Genomic DNA, 22,833 nt, shown 5'->3' with positions numbered 1-22,833 from the left:
CTGGGTGCAACGAAAGAAAGAAAGAAAGAAAGAAAGAAAGAAAGAAAGAAAGAAAGAAAGAAAGAAAGAAAGAAAGAAAGAAAGAAAGAAAGAAAGAGAGAGAGAGAGAGAGAGAGAGAAAGAAAGAAAGAAAGAAAGAAAGAAAGAAAGAAAGAAAGAAAGAAAGAAGAAAGAAAGAAAGAAAAGAAAGAAAGAAAGAAAGAAAGAGAAGGAAAGAGAAAGAAGGAAGGAAGAAAGGAAAGGAGAAAAAGAAAGAAGAAAGAAAGAAAGAAGGAGGGGAGGGAAGAAAGAAGGAGGGGAGGGAAGAAAGAAGGAGGGGAGGGAAGGAGAGAAGGAGGGGAGGGAAGGAGAGAAGGAGGGGAGGGAAGGAGAGAAGAGGAGAGGAGAGGAAGGGAGGGGAGGGGAGAAGAGAAGAGAGGCAAAGCAGGAGAGGAAGGGAGGGGAGGGGAGGGGAGGAGAGAAGAGAGAAGAGAAGAGAAGAGAAGAGAAGAGAAGAGAAGAGAAGAGAAGAGAAGAGAAGAGAGAAGAAAAGAGATGAGAAGAGAAGAGAGAAGAGAAGAGAGAAGAGAGAAGAGAGAAGAGGAGAGAAGAGAAGAGAGAAGAGAAGAGAGAAGAGAAGAGAGAAGAGAAGAGAGGAGAAGAGAGAAGAGAAGAGATGAGAAGAGAGAAGAGAAGAGAAGAGAGAAGAGAGAAGAGAGAAGAGAAGAGAGAAGAGAAGAGATGAGAAGAGAGAAGAGAAGAGAAGAGAAGAGAAGAGAAGAGAAGCGAAGCGAAGAGAAGAGAAGAGAAGAGAAGAGAAGAGAGAAGAGAAGAGATGAGAAGAGAGAAGAGAAGAGAAGAGAAGAGAGAAGAGAAGAGAGAAGAGGAGAGAAGAGAAGAGAGAAGAGAAGAGAGAAGAGAAGAGAGGAGAAGAGAGAAGAGAAGCGAAGCGAAGCGAAGAGAAGCGAAGCGAAGAGAAGAGAAGAGAAGAGAAGAGAAGAGAAGAGAAGAGAAGAGAAGAGAAGAGAAGAGAAGAGAAGAGAAGAGAAGAGAAGAGAGAGAAGAGAAGAGAAGAGAAGAGAAGAGAAGAGAAGAGAAGAGAAGAGAAGAGAAGAGAAGAGAAGAGAGGCAAAGTAGAACCAAGTATCCATTTCAGGGGAGCGCGCTCAAGCGCTCCAGGCAATGCTGAATTGACCACAGGAGGGCAGCAGAGGGAAGTAAAAGAAGTCACTGAACCACCAGCGCTTGGAGATTCCAAAGTCAACTATAGGGGTGCAAGCTGAGCCCCTTCCCCAAGCTCAGCTTATACCCCTGCCCCGCCAAGAGAACCGCGAAGACAGTTTCTTCAACTTCCACTCACCACTCCCTTTTACAACAAATAAATGGGACAAGATCAGCAAGAGCCGCCAGAAACACACGGCGAATTTTTAATTCGTGTGTGTGTGTGTGTGTGTGTGTGTGTGTGTGTGTGTGTGTGTGTGTGTGTGTGTGTGTGTGTGTGTGTGTGTGTGTGTGCGCGCGCGCGCGCGCGTTCAGAAATCGTTGGGGCCAATTTTCACGTCCTAGTTCTGCGATTGCGACCCCCGTGGTTTAAGAAGTTCAACCATGAATCAGGGACTCTGGGATTCTGGGACGGGGATGCAGTGATCAGTGCTTTAACAAGCGGGGGGGGGGGGCTTTGATAACCCACCCACCCACCCCAAATTCCAGAACTCCTGTGACTAAAAGATTCCATTTCTCACTTGTCTCTAACTTTTCTTTCTTTTCTTTTTGTCAAGGCAATCACATCTCTCTCTGTGATCTTAAATTTCAGTTATTTTCTTATTTTTGCTTGAGTTGATGTGAGGATTGTTCTGGAATAGCAAAGCTCTGCATTGACCAACTTCTGGCCACTATGCCAGGTGTCCTGTGTCACTAGGGTTTCGAGAGTGACCTGGGAATCCCACAGCAGTTACAGATGGGAGGATCAAGATGTTCTTTCTTTGGAGGGATCACACACAGCGGTGCTCAGGTATTACTCTTGGCTCTTCAATCAGACATCCTTCCTGGCAGGCTCTGGAGACCACATGGGATGCCGGCGATTGAATCCACATGCAAGGCAAAAGCCCTATCCCCTGTGCTATTGCTCTGGTCCACCAGATGTTCTTTAACAATATTTCATATAAAGGTATGTTCTCTGATGTGAATTTTAATACTTATAGCACCAACTAAATAATGCTGGGTATTATTCCTTTTGCCGCTGAGGAAATTCAAAAAAAAGGCAGAACTGACGCTTTATAGGAAGCCGAGAGGTAGAAGGAGAATGGAGAGCACAATGGGCAGGGTGTTTGCCTTGCATGTAGCTGACCCCAGTTTCGATCTCTGCCATCCCATATAGTCCCCTGAGAACCACTAGGAGTGATTCCTGAGCGCACAGCCAGGAGTAACCTGAGCTTTGCTGGGTATATCCCAAAAGCAGGAGAGAGACAGACATAGAGAGAAGACAGACACAGAGAGAAGACAGGGACAGAGAGAAGACAGGGACAGATTGAAGACAGGGACAGAGAGAAGACAGGGACAGAGATAGGGCAAGAATGGGTCCTATGCCCATTTGTCTGAGCCTTGGCCCAGAAAGCTTGACAGTCTGTTCAGTGCTCCCAGCCCTGGCTGCAATGGGATTCATGTGGAGTCTCTTCTGTGGGAGTGAGGAGGGAAGATGCGGGGAGGCCCCCAAGCAGTGTCCATGGTGCCTTGGTACCACTCAGCCAACCGGCCATATGGTTCAGTGCTTAGGCTGCCCAGCACCACAGTGCTCAGAAAGCCAGAAGACTCCCACCCAGAATGCACTGGGGCCTGCAGTCCCAGGGACCCACCCCAAGGCCTCTGCATAATGCCTCTTGCCTTGTGCTGTACCTAAACTCCATAGGAGGGACTTTGGGGGAAGTTGGGCCATACCCGGGGGTGCTCAAGGATTACTCTTGGCTCTGCACTCAGGAATCACTCCTGGTGATGCCTGGGGGACCATAAGAGATGCAGAGGCTAGAACCCAGCAGCACCATGTGCAAGGAAAGCGTCCACCCCACTGTACTATTTCTTCCATCCCAAAGGGCATTTCAAAATCCCCCCACCCAGACCTACAGCCAAGGGCCGGAGGATGGGGTGGTCAGAAGGGGAGATTTCACAGCTCCCTGGGAGAAGGCCTTTATCTCTTGACTGCTCTACACTTCTGTCATCTGCTGGAATGTGCTGGAACTGCAGCTCCCAGCCCCTCGCTGACCTGCAATTCAGAGGCCTGGTGATGCCTGGCACCATCAAGCCTGAGGCAGCTGTTCTGATAGGATTTTGCTGTACACACGGTATGTTCTGACACTCCTCTGTCACCTCGCCCCTGTCCTTCTGTGCTGGAGACCCAGGCCCATCTCTGAGCCTGTGTTCTGCCGCTCTTTCCTCCCTATTTATTCTCCTCGGAGCATCTGCGATTCCCTCTGCTCTCACCGGCCCCAATGCTAATTCACCTCCTGCATTTCCCGCTTTTTCGGGCTAGTGAACCTGCAGTAGGGCCTGAGTCTGGGCCACCTGTCTGCACCTTCTGGACACTGGCCTGGAAGCCCCTCAGGCGACTGCACTTGATCATCTGATGAAGGAGGACTTGGGCCACGGCGGCATCCAGCAGCTCCCTGGCGTCGTAGAAACACACAAGCAGTCCTAGCCTGCGGGGTGGGGGAAAGGAAGGTTGGCAGGGGGGACAAAACTGGGGTACCACCCAGACTCTACTGCAGCTAGAACCAATGGGCAGCGATCACAATCCTACTACGGACCCTGTACCACACCCTTCGTTTGATCACCACAAGCCTAGTTGATAGGGGAGCACTACAGACCCATTTCCCAGGTGAGCAAACTGAGAGCCACCATAGGAATAGTAGGGCTGGGACTATCTCAGATCCAAAGGCAACTTAGATTCCTAGCTGGTAAAAGAGGGCCGGGTCCCTCAGAAGTTTCCTCCAGTCTCCTAGGCTCAGATCAGGGCTTCTGCAAAGAGGCTGAGCTTTGGGTGCAGGATTCACAGCTGCACCACTGACCTCAACCACGTTCAAGGTCCAACGATAAAACAGACAAGTAGCGCATCAACCCAGGGACAGGGAGGGCATGAGGCTCCTTCAGTAACAAGCCCAAGGTGAGGAGTAGATGCAGGCTGGAAGCAAGGTCCTTCTAGGAGTCCTTGAGCTCCAACAATAGCCCTCTCCAAACATTTGGGGGTCATGGTTGTACAATGCATGTCCTGAGCTACTGTCTGGAGAGTCCGTGTTGCTCCAAGTCTGGACCCAGAACCAGTCTGTTCTCACACCTCCTAATACATGTGCCAAGTGAAGGTGCAAATGAAGGCCCAAGCAACTTGGTGAGAGCCAAATGAGAAGGGTATGAGCACCCCTCTGGGCAGCAGACTTCCAGTGGGCTCCTCTGCACTCCTGCCCTGATGAGAGCTCTGTGGGTCCCTCTCTGCTCAGCTGGTCCTGCCCCTCAGAAAAATGCTGACACCATCACACCCATCCACAGGAGAGCAGAGAGGGCTTGAGAGGGCTCTGGTGATGCCTGATGAAAAAAGTCCAGTTGGGGCAGTAAAAAACATATTACTTATCACGTTGTTGTAGGGATTGGAGTTCAGTGAGAGCTCTGTGGGTAGGGCTCTTGTCCTTCATGCAGCCAACCTAAGTTCAGTCCTCGGCATCCCATATAATTTTCCTGAGCACTGCCTGGAGTTATTCCTGAGTGCAGAGCCAGAAGTAAGCCCTGTGTACCACTAAGTATGGCTCAAAAACCAAAACATATAACTAATCATATTGTTACTAATATCTTCCGAGCAGCCCCCAAGGTCCACAAGGAGGCAGATCTGCTCCTACTCCCCAGTGTTCCTTGCTGTCTATTGGGCACGTTAGGTCCTGATGGGCACCACAGTGAGGCATTCAGTTATTACCCCATTTTACAGACAGGAAATGGCCATGGTCACACAACTTAGTACAAGTATTAGGACAGAACCTGGGAGTCTGGCTCCAGGCTCCATGTCCCTGACTTTGAGGTCCTTCCCTGTGCAACGCAGGGACACAGGGGTCCATCCCCATGGTTGGGGAATCCCCAGGAGATCTGGGGAGACATGATGACCAACTGCTTTTTGTGAGAACATCACCAGGGACTCAGCAGAAAACAGATGAAAGATAGGGTGGGGGCCCGGAGAGATAGTAAAGCGGCGTTTGCTTGCAAGTAGCCAATCCAGGACCAAAGGTGGTTGGTTCGAATCCCGGTGTCCCATATGGTCCCCCATGCCTGCCAGGAGCAATTTCTGAGCAGACAGCCAGGAGTAACCCCTGACACTGCTGGGTGTGGCCCAAAAAACAAAAACAAAAACAAAAAAAAAAAAGAAAGATAGGATGGGAAGCAGTCATGTGGCAGGCTGAAGAATTGGGGGCAAGTGCTTCCACTGCCCCGACTGTCTAACCCTTTCTGGGGGACCTCAGGCAAAGTTTCTGGCCCTGTAGCAATTCTTGGAGGGTGTGGGGGAAGGTCACAAACACTAAACTAGAGAAGCTCTCTCCCAGGGATCCCCACCTGAGAATCCAGATAACAAGGGGTTCACAAATATAAAACCCATCAATGAGTTCCAATAATGGCTTCTATCACTTGGAACATATATGCTTGGTTTGGGGTGCAGAATTCTAGGAGGGCCAAAAATGCCTTGTTTCTGGACTCAGGGCTGGAATCTTAGCACAAGACAAGGGAAGCGAAGAAGTACACCCAGTAGTAGCTCAGAAATTGTGGTTCCTGCCCCTCCTGAGTCCCCATGGGATTTTTGAGAACAGTGCATCTCTCATGCACAGAGATATGAGAATCATTTAAAGTCATGCACAAGCAACCTCTATCTTGGCATTAGGCAATGCAGATATTGGCACTTGGATCACCCCAGGGAAAATGGGGTGCATTCAGAGCCTGCACACCTACCGGTGGATGGTCGAGGTGTTCCTCATGTCAAAGCCAGATGAGCTAATCCTCTCCAGAAACACCTGCGCCAGAGCTGGGGTGATGTCATAAACCATGTCCAGCTGCTTCGTGGCATTGTCATAGCTGATGAACAGCCCCATCTGGGGATTGAGGATGGGGAGACAGTGAGGACAGCTGGAGGTACCCGGCCAACCTATCCTGGGTATCAGGAAAAGTCCAAGTACCTGGTCCTTCCTTTCACCATAATTTCCCTCTCTCCAACTGTTCTCAAAAGTATACTTGTCTTTTAACAGTTGAGCTCTGGCACTTTTTAAAAGTTACTTTATTTATAGATATCTTGTTTCTGAAAGCTCATTTCTTTCTAGATGTGTTATATGGAGATCAGAGAAAGTGACCCGCAAACCTTAAGGAATCTGTTTCTTAAATAGAAGGAGTTTGTTTACAAATGGCCTTCAGGTGAGAAAAAGATAGATGTTTAATATTTATTTACATTTAAGTGTGTAACTGTACATATACACATCTATTCAACTTTATTAAACATATTTAGATTACTTTCTATTCTTGGCCATTTGGCTTAACTGTCCAATGGTGTCTTGCTTTAGGCTGAAAGTCCTACATTTCAGGGCAGACATTCTGGGCTAAGAAAGTAGACTGCCCTTTGTGAATTTTACTGTCCATTTTAAAAAATAGCCCTGGATAATGGTACTCTGCTACCTTCATTCTTAGATGATAAAGAAAACTTGCAATTGACCCCCTCCTTTAAAGATTCCCCATGAGCAATTCAGCTTCCTATGAATTGAACCACTATTTTCTTCCTAAAATGCAACCCCCACCTCAGGAGAATAAAATGTAGATTCACTGGTTACAAAACTCAAAATTGTCCCATTTTTCTAGGTTAAAAGACAGTTGAATAGCTACTGGATGGATATCAACTCTTCTCTCACTTTCATGTACACAGGATAAAAGTGAGAGGTGGGAGGGACAAGGCGTAGGAAATAGTCCAAAGGGCTGGAACATGTGTCTTGTACGTAGAAGCCTTAAGTTCAATACATAATATAGCGTGACTCCTGGATCACTGTCTATGTAGTTCCAGTGTTTCCCAGCATCACTGAGTCCCAGCAGCACCATATTGCCAGATCTGAACATTTGAGGCCCATATAGTCAGGCCAAATATTATAGCAGTGGCCCCTAGGCCCCATGAATTCTTCTTTGGAGATGCCTCCAAATTATTGGCCAAAAAATAAATTAAATAAATACAAGAAGCAAGTCCAAAACACATGGACAGCATTCTTTGGAGTCTATATTGCAGACGAGGATATCCAAAGAGGAGCCTTCAAATCTGTACATTTTCCACTGTTAGCTCTCCTTGCAGGCACAGGGGACCATATGGGATGCTGGGGATCGAACTTAGGTTGGTTATATGCAAGGCTAGCATTTTACCCACTGTACTATCACTCTGGCTCCCTGTCCTTGGCTTGGCTTGAACTCAAAAAAATTAGCCTTCCATGACTTTTATTTCTTAGCCATCATTACCTTTATCTCATGCTCATTCCCATCAGAGCAATCTTGGCTGTCTTAATGCTTTTACTTGTCATTGTTATTCTATCACTAGATCAAAGCTTAATGACCAACCACCTACAGCCTTATTTCAAGAATTCTCTTGAGAAACTCAAGGTTATCTATGCTGAGGTTAAGAGTCCAATTTCAAATGCCTTCATCACTGGCTATTGAAACATGGAAGGTCGAGAAGATACCTTAATGCCATATGTATGAATGATAGGAACAGAGAAAGACACTTTTCCAACTTACTTCTATGGGACTGATTTTTGTAATTTCTTCGAGTGAGAGGTGAACCATGTATCTGCCCAAAATCCATAAGCTTTCTGCACTGACCCATGAAACCGAGTCATCTGCAAAATAATATAGGCATCAATAAATACAAGCTTTTCTTCTGCCATGGGTGATCAAAAGAACCTTTGACTGAAGGAACTCCTAATTAGCTCAGTTAAGAACCATGTTCAGAGTTTTTCAACCACCAGACACTGTACCCCACTCAGGACCTCAGTAAGCATTTTCTCAGTGACCCCACCTAGACACTTTGGAACTCAGTGGGTGCTCAGTTCCAGAATCAGTGGCATCAACATTTCATGGAAATGTGTTAGAAATTCTAATTATTTTTAACATAGAGAACCATAAAAACCAGCCTTGCCTTAAGCTTACATCACTAATATCCCTTACTAGTTTATCTGCCAACTTAAAATGTTTGGATTTTTTTTTTAATTTTTGCTTCACTTTTTTTTTTCATTTTTGGTCAGATCTTTCCTCTGGCTCTGCACTCAGGTGTCATCCTGGTGGATTTGGGGGATCATATGGGGTACTGTGGGTCAAACCCAGGATGACTGTATGCAAAGCAAGTGCCCTACCTACTGGACTATTTCTCAGCCCTGAAATGTTTAATTCCATAGTCATGAACATTCATGTTCACTTGTACAATGTGACTATAGCACTGAGTCATCCATCCTGGTAGGAGTCCCAGATAACCCCCAAATCTTTATTCACTGATTTTCCTCAGCTAAAATTTATTTCTTTTCACCTTTCTGCTCCTAACTCTTGCCTTCAAAATTGAGCCCAAATGTCTCCTCTTCCTAAAAAGCCATCTCTTGTTTTCTCATTTCTACATTCTCTGAATTCCTAGAAGATAAACTCTGCCACACCTTGAAAACTCCCCATCAATAGAGAAGTCAGTGGACCATGTCCAGAACCCAAGTTCATTGAGCTAGATTTAACCTCCAATTGCCCCTATACTTTGGTTCAAGAGCTTCTCACACCCACATTGCTTTAGGCATTTAGGAGAGATGAAAGAGAAAGAGGGAGCATTTGCAATGACTTGGTCACTAAGAGCACAAGCTAGAAGCCTGGGGAATGGCTAAGCCCAAGCAAGATGGTCAAGTCAGCCACTATTTAAGTTGACCCAAGAAACATCACTGTGGGGTGAACACTAGTAGATCCTTTAGGATTTAGGATATAAATGAGATTTCAGAAATTTTATTTGACTGTTAGAAAATAAAGTGACCCTTATTTGTCTGGGCACATCTATCTGAACACAGATGACTGGATAAAGAAGTTGTGGGGCCGGAGAGACAGCATGGAGGTAAGGCATTTGCCTTTCATGCAGAAAGTCATTGGTTCGAATCCCAGCATCCCATATGGTCCCCCAAGTCTGCCAGGAGCGATTTCTGAGCCTAGAGCCAGAAGTAACCCCTGAGCACTGCCGGGTGTGACCCAAAAACCAAAAAAAAAAAGAAAAGAAATTATGGTTATGTACACAAAATAATACTAGGCTGCAGATAGGGAGCTTATCTTGCATGCAGCTGACCCAGGTTCACTTCCTGGGGCCCCATATGGTTTCCCAAAGAGAGCCAAGAGTGATCCATGAGCATAGAGCCAGGACTGATTTCTAATTTCAGAGCTAGGAGTAGTAAGCCCTGAGCATTGTTGAGTGTAGTCAAAAGAAAAGAATTAAAAAAAAAAAACATAATGGGGCTTCAGAGATCATAAAGCAGGTAGGGCACTTGCTTGAATGTATCTGATCCAGATTTGAGCACCAGAACCCCATATGGTTCTTCATGCACCAGCAGGAGTAATTTTTGAATAATCCCTAAGCATCACTGGTGTGGCCAAAAACTACTATGAAACTATAAGATAAGATGCAATTGTTGTTCAATTCAACTTGGGCAGAATTGCAAAGTTCCAATTTTTTTTTATGTGAAGTGAAATAAGTCAGAAGTAAGACAAATACTGGATGATCTCACCTATGGAACAGAGAGAAACAACAGAAGGGGAAAGACAGTATTAAATTATAAGAAACCCTTGACCTTGGATTACAAAACAAAATAACAAGCAGTAGGGAAAGCAAAGGGGAAAAGAAATCTAGTTCAAGAGGAGAACTAGATGTGATGTACTGTCATTGACCGGGGGTATCAGGCATCTGGGTGAGGACGAGATGCAGCAACTACATAGCACAACCTCAGTCATTGATATTATTATAAACATGGTACCTTATCTACAGTGACAATTTTTTAAGAAGAAGAAAAAAGACTTCAGGAATTGAGGGCAAGGCAATAATCCATTCATTAAGAATCCAGTTGGCTTGTTTGTTTTTAGTTAATTCTTTTAATTAATTATAAATCATGAATTGCATTTCTGTAGATCCAGGACCCCAAGCTGTGCAAGCTTTTTAACACGCAAAGTAGTTCCTGCTTCCTCAAGGAATTTTGTGAAAACAAACACTTGAAATCAAATAGAATTCATTTCAATTCACTTCCATTCCATCACAAAACATAAAGGAACTTTAGAAGCACATTTGTCTCTCGAAAAGTCCTGGCAAAAAGCAGACAGACAAGTGGAGCCATTGAATGGTTTTCTCAGGGCTATGGAGCACGAGAGACTTTCAATTCCTAGAGGCCAGAATTATGCAGCAGGCCATGGGCATTCTGCCACACACCAAAGACAGTGTTTGTTTGGTTGTTCAATGCCCCTTATCTACAAATCTCAGAGCTTAACTGCATAAAAATACTGTTGGCACAGTCGACAATCCAACCTCACTGGCTTCCTTTCAATTTACTCAACTCACTGGGCACATGTCCCAGAGGGCCTTCTTACTTGCTTGCTCCTCCAGTAGCAGTGCTCTTCCTCTAGAGCCTCCCATGATTGACTCACTTTCTCATCTTGGTTTCAATTCATATGTCACCGGCTCAGGGAAATATCTGAAAGGCTGGCAAGTCTGAGCCCAAAGACTGAACAAAGTTCAATGTTTTCAGTGTCTAAGTTCCTTCCTTGTCTGAAACTTTTTTTCCCCCAAAGAGAACAATAGTTCCATGAGAGCAAAGGCTCACTTCCATGACCATATTCCTTGCAGCTGACACACAGTTTTCTTTTAAGATGAAAAGGTCTGTTCTGTGTGCTCACGTTTCTGACATTAAACATTGGACAAGTTGAACATCTTCAGATTGTTGTTAGCAAGGCTGATCTATATAGCCATTCCTTTTTGCCTAGTCTTCCTTTTCGTTTTTTGATGGAAAACACACAAAACCTTAGACTTGTCTCCCAAATGGTTTCTAGGCGCACAGATTAGTGTGGGATGTGTGTCCTGGTAACAGGCCAACATGTCCATCGTGCATTTTTGGAACTTCTTCCGTCTTTCAACACTGAACCTCTGACCCCATTAAAAATTAACTCCTGGGACTAGAGCAATAATACAGTGGATAGGGTGTTTGCCTTGCATACAGCTGATTCAGGTTTGATCCCTGACATGCCATTGTGGTCCCCTGAATCTGCCAGGAGTCATTTCTGAAAGCAGAGCCAGGAGTAATTTTTGAGTGCCACTGGGTATGGCCCAAAATCAAACAAACAAAAAATCCACTAACTCCCCATTTCTCAACACTACCGCCCAGCCTCTGGCAATCACATTACTCTATTTTGGTCTAAAGCTCAAAACAAAATTTAAAACCCAACTGAGAGGTATAGTATAAGGGCCTTGGGCATGAACAAAGGTAAACAAAATTCTTTTCTTTTTCCCAAATGTCACTGTTAGCAAAGTCCTGATGGGATGCTACCGAGATTGTAGTTGCTGTTCTTTCCTAGGTAACGTGAAACTTGATAAATAAAGGGTGGCCAGGAAGGGAAAAAATTATGAGACCAAAACGAATTGCATTGCCTCCACCAGCTACTAAAAAGCGAGTGTCTAATCAGAGTCATCAAATGTGGTCCTAAGCTCTGTTCGCACCTAGAAATGATTTCTTTGGATATAATGAGATTTTCATCAACAGCTGTGAAGTTAAGAAATCCTGGGCCAGGAGATACTCCCAAAAAGCCTCAACAATACTCTGCAGGCAACAGGTCTCAGTGCCATGTTTAGGACCACATGGTCTCTTGGAATACAGCCAGGAATGAGCCCTACACACTAAATAAGGGGCAGCCCCTTAAAGACCACTGGGTGTGACCCTCCAAACAGCAGCAATTAAATAAATACTCAGATAATAAAGGAATCCTCAGGGGCCAGAGCAGTGGTGCATTGGTAAGGTATTTGCCTTGCAAGAGTCTGACCTACGATGAACCACTGTTCAATCCCCCGGTGTCCCATGTGGTCCCCCAAGCCAAGAGCAATTTCTGAGCATATAGCCAGGAGTAACATCTGAGCATCACTGGATGTAGCCCAAAATAAAAATTAAATAAAAGAAATCCTCAATGTGATCTTCCTCCTTTTGTTCTTCTCCCCCCTCCCACTGATTGCCAGAAAGCTCAGTGCTAATGTGTGTGTGTGTGTGTGTGTGTGTGTGTGTGTGTGTTTTATTGATTAGATGGTTTCCCTCTCCTCCTTCCCAAACGATCATGTTTTTTTAAACCATTCATATTTTGAACTTGTAATCTCTTTGTCCAGGGCATCAAAAATCCCAGGGATTTTATTACTGGCCTTTTCCTGAGTCACAAGTTCATGCCACCACTTGGGAGCTCCAGAGCATGCTAGTTCTTTAGATCCCAATTTCAGTGTGAAAACTGCATTCAGGCAGTGGGAGTGCCTGTATTATTCCACAAGCCACATCTTTCTTGGAAATTGGGGTTGGGAGTGAGGTGGGGGGGTGTTCATGGTTAAAAAACCTAAGTGGGTTGAAGCAATAGTAGATCAGGTAGGGCACTTGCCTTTCACAAAGCCACCCCTGATCCCTGGATGCCAGATTTGATCTCTGGCATCCCATAGTGTCCCCTGAGCACTGCCAGGAGTGATTCCTGAGTGCAGAACCAAGGATAAACCCTGAATATTGCAGGGTGTGGCCCCAAAACAAAAAGCATCCAACACTTTCTCCAAGATGATGTCCTCTTTGGAGCCTGGACTGCCCTTAAAGGTGACCCCACTCAAAGCTAGTCTCACCCGTGGTGTTGGCATTGGCATTAGCATGGCTGCGCAGCACCCGTGTCATCCAGCTGTGGACCGATCTCTGCATGTGCACTGACGTGAGGTCGTAGCACTCCTTGAACACGGCTGATCTGGAATACAGGTGGTGGCGGGTCAGTGGGCGCCCCTAGATGCCAGGTTCAAGCAGCAAACCTGTCTCTGGCTCACTGAATGCTCTTCATTTCACCCAGTGGTGGTCGATACAAGGCCAAGACGCAGAATACCAAAATTCAAAGGCAGTAAGAACACACTCGTGATTAACAGAGGGGAAGGCAAGAAGGGTCTTAAGGAAGGGTAGAAACCAGACTTTTGGTGATGGCCCTAATGGGATATAGATAGAGTTGGTTTCTAAAGCTGATGAGCAGCAGTCTATATTAGGAAATCCCTCCACCTTCTCACCTTACATGATTATTTTCCCATTCATCCTCTTGCTCCCATACTCAGTACCTTCCAAAACAGGGTCTTTGTTTTGTATATGGTTGACCTGCATTCACTCTCAGAATCCCACTTGGTCCCCAAAGAAGAAGGAGAAGAAGGAGGAGGAGAAGAAGGTGGCTGACCTGAGTCCAATTCCTGGCACCTTATATGGCTCCTTGAGCCCACCAGGAGTGATCCCTGAGTACAGGGCCAGAAATAAGCCCTGAGCATCTCTAAATGTGGCCCCAAAACAAACCCCCCAATTCTAATTTTTCTGGGTTGTCTGTCTAGCAGGGGTCTCAAACTAATGGCCCACGGGCCGCAAATGGCCCCCTGTACAACATTTTGTGGACTGGCCCTAAAGGAATCTTTTTTTGTTTTGTTTTGTTTTAGTTGTTTGAGTCACACCTCCCAATGTTCAAGGCTTACTACTGACTTTGCACTCAAGGATCACCCCGACTTTGCCTACTGCAGCCCGCAGGTAAATTGAGTTTGAGACCCAGAAGTACCTTTGCTGAGTTGTATGGTAGATCTTTGTTTAGTTTGAGGAACCTCCATGGCTCCCCGCAGGGGAGTAGGTTGATGCTTCCCCTGCAAGGCTTTTCAAAGCAGCCATATCAACTTCTATTCACCAGTCATGCAAGGGGGCTCATCCCCAATACTCAGGTCTATCTAGCATTTTCATAACCTACTATTTTCAGGACAGGAAGTGTCTTATTCACTTTTTAAGCCACCAATCAGATTTCCCATCACCACAATGTAGTCAATACCCAATGACCAAAAGATCCCATCGCCAAAAGTTTCATTTCTTCAAATAAGACCGAAATTTTCCTATATATGGGACTGACCACCTGCTCTTTCATCCTGCAAAATAGCTGCCTCTCCTCAAGTCACCAAATGGCCAAGGGGGCAAATTTGTTCTTAAATCTATCTTAATATTTTTGGGGCCAGAGAGATAGCACAGCAGTAAGGCATTTGCCTTGCATGCTAAAGGACAGTGGTTCAAATCCCAGCATCCCATATGGTCCCCAGAGCCTGCCCAGGGCGATTTCTGAGCATAGAGCCAGAAGTAACCCCTGAGCGCTGCTGGGTGTGACCTAAAAAATTTTTTTTCTTGCTGTATTTTTCACTTTTGCAGAACATGATAGATGGAAGAAACAGGATGCAGTGATTCAAATAAAATAGTAAACCTCAGGGCCAGAGTGATAGCAAAGCACATGGATGACCCAGGATGGACCCAACTTCTATCCCCGGCATCCCATACGGTCCCCTGAGCCTGCCAGGAGCTATTTCTTAGTGCAGAGCCAGGAGTAACCCCTGAGCATGGCTGGATGTGGCCCAAAAGCCAAAAAAAAAAAAAAAGTAAACCTCATTTAAGAGTAAACTGGCTCATTTGCAAAAATTCTTTCAGGCCTTGTGAGCTGAGCCCTAGGCAAGTTATACTATTTGTGTGGGTCTCAAGTTCCTCGTCTGAAAAAGGGATGTGAGATTAATGAAGGGACACTCTCATAGGAAAAGATCATTGGTAGCTTAGAGTATAAGTGAACAAAACTGGGGCTCAGGCCATGATGTGTACCCACAATGAATTGCTATTTATTTCTGAGAAGAGATGACATTCTGCAATTTACTGCAATTTGGATGGAATAAAAGGACTTCAAAGTCAAAGGCAAGTACCAGATGACCTGCCTCAGATGTGTGGTATAAAGAAATAAAGAAAGAGGAAATGAAGTTTCTCAGGCCCTGCAATGCTGGGAATTCCTAGGGGCACCCCAATAGTGTTGGGGACCTCCAGAGCCACACTCAATGATGCTCAGAGGACTATGTAGCCACAACTGAACCCAGGTAGGCATATTCCAGGCATGTACCCGAACTACTACTCTACCTCCTGGCCCCCTACCATGCATGTTTTTATGAACACTTTTACCTAAGCTAAAGGATATAGGCTTTCCACCTACAGTGATGCAGTCTTTGGTCAGTCAAAGAGTGTAGCCCTGTATGTGCCCCAGGGGTGACATTAGCTCATATATTTAACAGGTTCTAGAATTTAGGAGCATGAAAATACACTCATGATGGTCACACAATGACAAAATCACCTAACATTCTTGGATCTTACTCTCATCATACAGTAATGCTCTCATTGTCTTTGTAATATTAAACTTATTTCTGTGGTCTTGATTGAGGTTGCAACACCCAGTGGAACACCCTGTCAGTAATCAGATGCACATGTGGTGTACTTGCCAGAAATCAATCCCAGGCCTCCAGTATATAAAATATATGCTCCACCCACTGAGTTATGCCTCTAGTCCCCAAAAGAGTTAAGTAAAAAAGAATAAGTATTAAGTTTTTTAAAAACAAATTATGGGGATGTTGGGGGCTCTGGGCAGGACAGCTAGCCACAGGCCCCCTGGGCTGAACACCTAGTCCAGGGGACCAAGATCCCCCCAAACCTGGTGGGTCTTCAGGGCCACGCCTGGTTAATCGGGCCCTGGGGGGAGGGGGAGAAATCCCTCCCTATGCATCCAAAAACTACAGAGGCACAGCTGGGCTCAGAACACTCCACATGCCAGGATTTCTGGGTCTTTGACTGGTATATTGGGGGCTATGGGCAGGACAGCTAGCCACAGGCCCCCTGGGCTGAACACCTAGTCCAGGGGACCAAGATCCCCCCAAACCTGGTGGGTCTTCAGGGCCACGCCTGGTTAATCGGGCCCTGGGGGGAGGGGGGAGAAATTCCTCCCTATGCATCCAAAAACTACAGAACCGCGCGGGGGCGTGCCCCGCGCGTACTTCATGTATTAAGAGTATTCCTTACTGTTATGTTACGGTTTACGTATCCAGAATCTTTATTTTGTATTGTGCCCTTTCCCACATCCCTACAAAGCTCTTTTTTTATTCCTTTACTCTCTATCCCCCCCCCAAACATCTCTAATCTACATTACTCTTTTTAATCAGTAGTGTACAAGCCTTATCACAGACCAAAGCCGTGTATTGTGTGTAACAACCCCAAACTGTTTCAAGATACATAAAATGGACACGTATTTCTTTAGAATATTTTGTGTTTTTTCTCTGACAGCTATAATTCTTACTAAATGTTGTCTTATATAGTGATGATTCTAACCACTTTTCATCTTCTCTTTTTGAGCTGTTTAACAAGGAATCTTAGAGAAAGAGTCCCCCAGATTAATGCTTATGATTGAACCATAATTGTTCTTATCACCCCCATATGCGCCAAGAACACCACGTGGCATTGCTCCTTTTTTGCATAGGCACATTAAAATGGGAAAATACTATACATATAAATAAGATCCTATCTAATAGAGATTGGTACAGACAAATCTTATCGTGCAAAGGGACCTTACACCCTGAACATTGACATAACGACCTGGCACAGATCTTAGAAGAAAGGACATTTCCCTGAACCAGGGAAGCCATCCACAAAACATCCAGGCTGGTCTATAGCATCACCTGGAAGCAATCCTCTACCAAGGAAGACTCTACACTGCTCAGACATTGTCCTGCTCAAAAGAGACTTCCATTAACACTGAGAAGACTTAACAACAACAACGACCTGCTTACAGGACAGGGCTCCCTGTGTTGCACTTTGACTGTGAGGTGAAACCAGAGGACGCTCCACATCCTGACTTCAATGTTGGATATACAGATTCCAGGATCTTTAATACAGAAGCTTGATACCAACAACAGAGACTGTGTGAAAAATATAAGTGTGTTGGCACTACAGACAATGTCTTGGATTGGACGATCTAGCTTGCCTGGAGCCTAGAGTTGGTCTTGTGCCAGGAACCTTCAGGGGTCGGGTCTTTTTGTATTTAGACCAAGGTTATTTCTTTCTATGTCCCTCATATTTTGGTGGGCCTATGCAAACAACAATTGCCACTCTAACACCATTTTTGCTGTGCTCCTTTGACTCTAATCTTTAAAAAGAACCCACTTAAGATTTGAGGTTAACTTAAGCTAATATGCATGAATATGGAAATGTAAAAAAAAATGCTATGCCTGTAATGTTTAAGGAGTTATGTAAGTTTTATGGCTTTAGATTGCCTTGTGTGCTGTTAAGAAATATTACAGTGTGTTACAATCTTAATGTTCTTTGGATGAAATTTCAAAGTTGGGATATCAGCAAGGGGACTTCTGAGAATTATGTTATGTATTGTCCTTCCATTGTAACTTTACCTTGTCCTCTTTCTTTGCATCCTTGTTCTCATAATTAAAAATAAAAAAAATTTTAAAAAAATTTAAAAAAAATTATGGGGCCAGAGAGGTACAACAGGTAAAGCACTTGCCTTGCATATGGCCTACCCAAGTTCCATCCATGGTACCATATAGGATCCCTCAAAGCCCCACCAGGAGTGAGTGATGCCTGAGCACAGCTGAGTGTGGTCCAAACATTTGCACACCCAAAACTCAAAATAAATTTTAAAAAGTCACTATCAAGAAAAACACAAAGTACATAATACTATAGATAGAGCACTGAGGGGGTAAAAATTCTGAGGAAGGTACCAGAAGAAAGTTTCCATCAACCCATCTAAAATCAATATTAGAAAGTTTGAAACCTTTGCTCCAGACCTTCTCCCCTCTGCTGGTCTGCCTCCCTGAATGCTCTCACGATGTTCAGCCTCCCCAAATGTTCTCATGACATTCTGCCTCCCCAAATGCTCTCGAGATGTTCTGCCTCCCCAAATTCTCACCCCCAAGCTCCCAGGGGCTTGGGACAAGCCCAGCACTCACAGGTTCTTGAAGGCATCTTCCCGCAGGTCCAGGGGTAGCATCTCTGTGATGTCCGGCTGGAGGAAGCTGCCTGAGGAGCCCCGAAGCAGCTGGCCCAAGATCTCCACACACTCCAGGGAGTTCATCACCTGGAAGCACCTCTCCAGGGTGACAAGAAAGAGGCTGCGATTCACACCTGGGCTCTGCAAGGCTTGCTTTCTAGCGTCCCCAAAGTCAATAGTGATGTCTTCCAGCACCTGTGTGAAATCAGAAAAGGCTGGGTTGTGTTGAGAGCCGCATCTTATATTGAAGCCCTGAAAAAAAATCTCAAATGGCAGCAGTGGGGAAATTCAGGACCGTGCTTCTAAGTGAAACGTTCTAGAACTTGCCATCATCAAATGAACAAAGTCAAGGCCTTCACCTGTTTCCTCCACAACTGAGAAGTGTCTCTCTGCATATGCCCCATCAGTGCCACCTCAGGCCTTTGCTTTAGCTGCATTTTCTCTTCCCACCTCTCTCTCTAAGCAAAATTTTGTTTATCCTCTGAGTCCACACTCAACCAATACCTATCAACCTCTTGGTGATGGTTTCTCTGATGTTCTCTTACTTTGATCAAATCAAACCTCCAGTATTGCTCCCAAGAGCATCTTTTTTTTTTTTTTTTTTTTTTTTTTTTTTTTTTTTTTTGGGCCACACCCAGCGGTGCTCAGGGGTTACTCCTGGCTGTCTGCTCAGAAATAGCTCCTGGCAGGCACGGGGGACCATATGGGACACCGGGATTCGAACCAACCACCTTTGGTCCTGGATCGGCTGCTTGCAAGGCAAACGCCGCTGTGCTATCTCTCCGGGCCCTCCCAAGAGCATCTTGAACCAAGCTCTATGATATATTAAAAAATATTTAGATGCCTGAATTTCTTTCAAGCCAGTTTATTCTCAACCTTGACTACATATTAGAATCACTGGGAGGTGATCTTCAGCCCCGCCAGATAATCTTATTTCTTCTTAAGTCTGGTGGGAAGCCCAGGCATTGGGGCAGAGCCAGGAAAGTCCTTGAGGCCAATCAACATGCTTCACGAAGTGCCTAGGACCTAGAAAACATGGATAACTTTCCTGTCAGATGTGTGAATGAGTGAGTGAGTGAGTGAGTGAGTGAGTGAGTGAGTGAGTGAGTGAGTGAAAAACTAAAGATTTGAATTTTTTTAACCAGAGTCCAAAAGCCAACCTGGATTCAATCCCCAGGATGACATACAGTCCCCAGAGTTTCACCAGAAGTGATCTTTAAATGCAGAGTCAGTACCACACAGAGACCACTCCCACAAAATCCTGCCTGGCACCAGTCAAACTGCAATGAGCATTCATGAATATCACCTATTTCTGTCAAATATTTGCACTGCCTTTACTGCCTTTACTTCATTTTTTTACTTTGATTTTTTGTTTTTGGGTCACACCCAGCAGCGCTCAGGGGTTACTCTGGGCTCTACGCTCAGATATCGCTCCTGGCAGGCCCGGGGGACCATATGGGATGCCGGGATTCGAACCACCATCCTTCTGCATGAAAGGCAAATGCCTTACCTCCATGCTATCTCTCCGGCCCCATTACTTCATATTTTCATTTAAGTTTTCCCCCTTTCTGAGCTTTGCCTTACACATGGCACCCTCTTGTTCAATCCCTGGTATCCCATATGGTTTCTCTGAGCCTGCCAGGAGTGATTCCTGAGTGAAAAGCCAGGAGTAACCCCTGAGCACCACTATGTGTGGCCCAAAAATAATCCTTCAAATGAACATTACGTGCAACCAAACTCTCGGGTTCTACTTAAATAGCAAATATTAGGGGTCATAGAGATAACACAGGGATAAAAACATTTGTCTTCTATGTGATTGATGTTTGTTCAATCCCTGAAACTACATATGGTCCCCTGAGAACTGCCAGAAATAAACCCTGAGGGCCGGCGTGGTGGCACTAGAGGTAAGGTGTCTGCCCTGCAAGCGCTAGCCAAGGAAGGACCGCGGTTCGATCCCCCGGCATCCCATATGGTCCCCCCCAAGCCAGGGGCAATTTCTGAGTGCTTAGTCAGGAGCAACCCTAAGCATTAAACGGGTGTGGCCAAAAAAAAAAAAAAAGAAGTAAACCCTGGCCATAGATTCAGTAGTAGCCCCTAAGTACTGGTGGGTATGGCCCCCAAACCCAATAATAATAAGGAAAATTATGAAATAAAAACTTAAAAATAAGAATCTTTGGGGCTGGAGAGATGGTACAGTAGGTAGGATGGTACAGTAGATAGAATTATTTTGCATATAGTTGACTTTGGCTTGGTCCTGGGCACCACATATGATCCCATGAGTATAGCCAGAAGCTATTGCTGAGTACAGAGCTGGAATAAACTCTTGATCACATCAGGTATGACCCCAAACCCCAAAATCAAATCTATCCTTAAATGTTTAAACAGTTCAGCTCCTTCTGGGTAGTACCATTCAGAATCACCTGTCTCCAATGAAGGAGACACAGTCCTATAGCATCTGTGTGCACCTCAGAAGCCTGGCTTGTGCTTTGTACTTTGTGCTTTGTGAGACTTATTAATCAGAAACCTCTGGTGCAGAAATTATACTTCTGGTTTTTCACTTCCCTCCTAGAGGGAACCAACCATCTTTTACCTCCAAACCCAAAGTGCACTAGTATTAAATTACCATTCATGGTTGGTTATGCTGCCAAACTGTTGGAAGATATTCACTACCCTCATTTCTTAGAAGATAGAATTAGAATATATGTAAGAATATGCATCATAATTTTTATCATTTGAGTTTAGGAGAAAGTTGGTGAGAAAATTCAAGTCCCAAGCTCCCAGGAAGGAAGAGATCAAGAAGGACCCAGATTGAAGTTAGGCTCAGGTCAACCAATGCTGGCCCTGGTGTTCCTCATTTTCCAAAGCTGAAAGCAGCTCACCCAACGATCCTTCTTGTCCTCTAAGAGGCATTTCATGGCTGTGTAGAACTGCTGTGCATCTGTCTCCCAGAGTTCCTCCAGCAGTTTTCGAGGCTGGTACAAACGTTGCTTCAGATGGTTTCCCATGGTTGCCTAGATGTGGAGAAATGAGACCAGAGAAACAGGGCAGCAGGGAGGGTGTTTGCTTTGCAGGTGTCAACCCAAGTTCCATTTCTAGCACCCAATTTGGTCCCCTGAAAACCAGCAGGAATGATCCCTGAGTACAGAGCCAGGAGTAAGCCTTGAGCATCACCAGGTGTGGCTCAAAAAGAAAACAAACAAACAAACAAACAAAAAAGAACAGGAAAGAAGCATGTGATCAGCACCATGGCCAGCGACTCAATCAAGGCCCCTTTCCTGTAGATACCATAAAAAGTCAGCCAGCACACATTGGCTTCAGCCTCCTCACTTACCAACATTTAAAAATTAGGGCTCAAGACTGGAGAGACAGGACAGTGTGAAGGCTGTTTGCCTTGCATAAGGCTGACCCAGTTTCAACCCCTGGCATCCCCTTGAGCACCACCAAGTGATCCCTGATTGAGGAGCCAGGAGTAAGCACTTCCTCAGCATTGCCAGGTATGGCCCCAAAACATAAATAAAATAAAAGTTGCAACTTAATGTAATGTAACTCAGTATGAAGAACTCTCAAATTTTTTTATCAAGTTAATTGTTTACAATCTCTCCGGGTCCCAGTGAGAGTATCTGCTTGCTGGCTTGAGGCTGGGAGTTTGGTTCCAGCACCAAACCATATGTCCAGCCTAATTCCAGCAGCCTTTGGAGGTCCCAGACCACAACTGATTGTGCAATCTCTGGTGTGCACTGCACACATCTGGGTTTGTGTGAATACTGCAACCAAGTGTGAGATTATCAGTCATCACAAGAACTGTGAAAGAAAGTTTAAAAAATAAAGAACTTGGGTCAGAGCAATAGCACAGCCTGTAGGGCGTGTGCTTTGCACATGGGCCAGGTTTGATCCCTGAAATCTTATCTGATTTCCTGAGTTTCCAGACTTAATTTTTGAGTGCAGATCCAGGAGTAACTCCTGAGCAATGCCAGGTGTGGCCCAAAAACCAAATATATAAATAAAATGAAAATAGACTAGAAGGGGAGAGAGAAATATTTCAATGGATTGAGCACAATAGGTTGAGCATATACTTTGCATGATCTCCAGCACCATATACATGGTCCTCCAAGCACTGCCAGCCATATCCTCTAAGCACAGAGCTGGGAGAAGTCCCCAAATATCACTGATTTGTGGTCCAAATCCAAATATAAGAAATAGGGGCTGGAGCAATAGCACAGCAATAGGGCATTTGTCTTGCATGCGGTCGACCTGGGACAGATCCGGGTTCGATCTCCAGGATCCCATATGGTCCCCCAAGCCAGGAGCAATTTCTGAATGCAAAGCCAGGAGTAGCCCCTGAGCACCACCAGGTGTGGCCCAAAAACAAAAAAAAAAAAAAAAACCACCAAATATAAGAAATATCCAAAATAAAAAAAATTTTTTTTTGGTTTTTGGGCCACACCCATTTGACGCTCAGGGGTTACTCCTGGCTATGTGCTCAGAAATCGCCCCTGGCTTGGGGGGACCATATGGGACGCCGGGGGATCAAACCGCGGTCCGTTCCTTGGCTAGCGCTTGTAAGGCAGACACCTTACCTCTAGCGCCACCTTCCCGGCCTCCAAAATAAATAGTTAAATGAATCTACTATACGATCTATCCATTCCACCTCAAGATATTTATCCAGAGAACATAGAAATACTCATTTGAAAAAAACATAAAGGAACACACTAACACTTATTGTAGGAT

The 22,833-nt window shown here is 45.1% G+C and overlaps 1 protein-coding gene across 1 annotated transcript in view; it reads right to left on the bottom strand.

The window, feature by feature from the left end:
• OTOA (otoancorin) overlaps positions 1-22,833 on the bottom strand; it is a 93,511-nt gene that overhangs the window by 62,007 nt on the left and 8,671 nt on the right. Inside the window, exons 6-11 of the mRNA XM_049788154.1 lie at positions 20,985-21,116; positions 18,065-18,300; positions 12,878-12,993; positions 7,759-7,859; positions 5,950-6,089; positions 3,545-3,668 (exon numbers count right to left, since the gene is read on the bottom strand). Coding sequence (XP_049644111.1) covers positions 3,545-3,668; positions 5,950-6,089; positions 7,759-7,859; positions 12,878-12,993; positions 18,065-18,300; positions 20,985-21,116 — 849 coding nt within the window. The remainder of the gene's footprint in view (positions 1-3,544; positions 3,669-5,949; positions 6,090-7,758; positions 7,860-12,877; positions 12,994-18,064; positions 18,301-20,984; positions 21,117-22,833) is intronic.

Source organism: Suncus etruscus, chromosome 15 (assembly GCF_024139225.1).
Source record: "Suncus etruscus isolate mSunEtr1 chromosome 15, mSunEtr1.pri.cur, whole genome shotgun sequence".
NCBI lineage: Eukaryota > Metazoa > Chordata > Mammalia > Eulipotyphla > Soricidae > Suncus > Suncus etruscus.
This window is presented reverse-complemented; position numbering and strand designations above follow the sequence as displayed.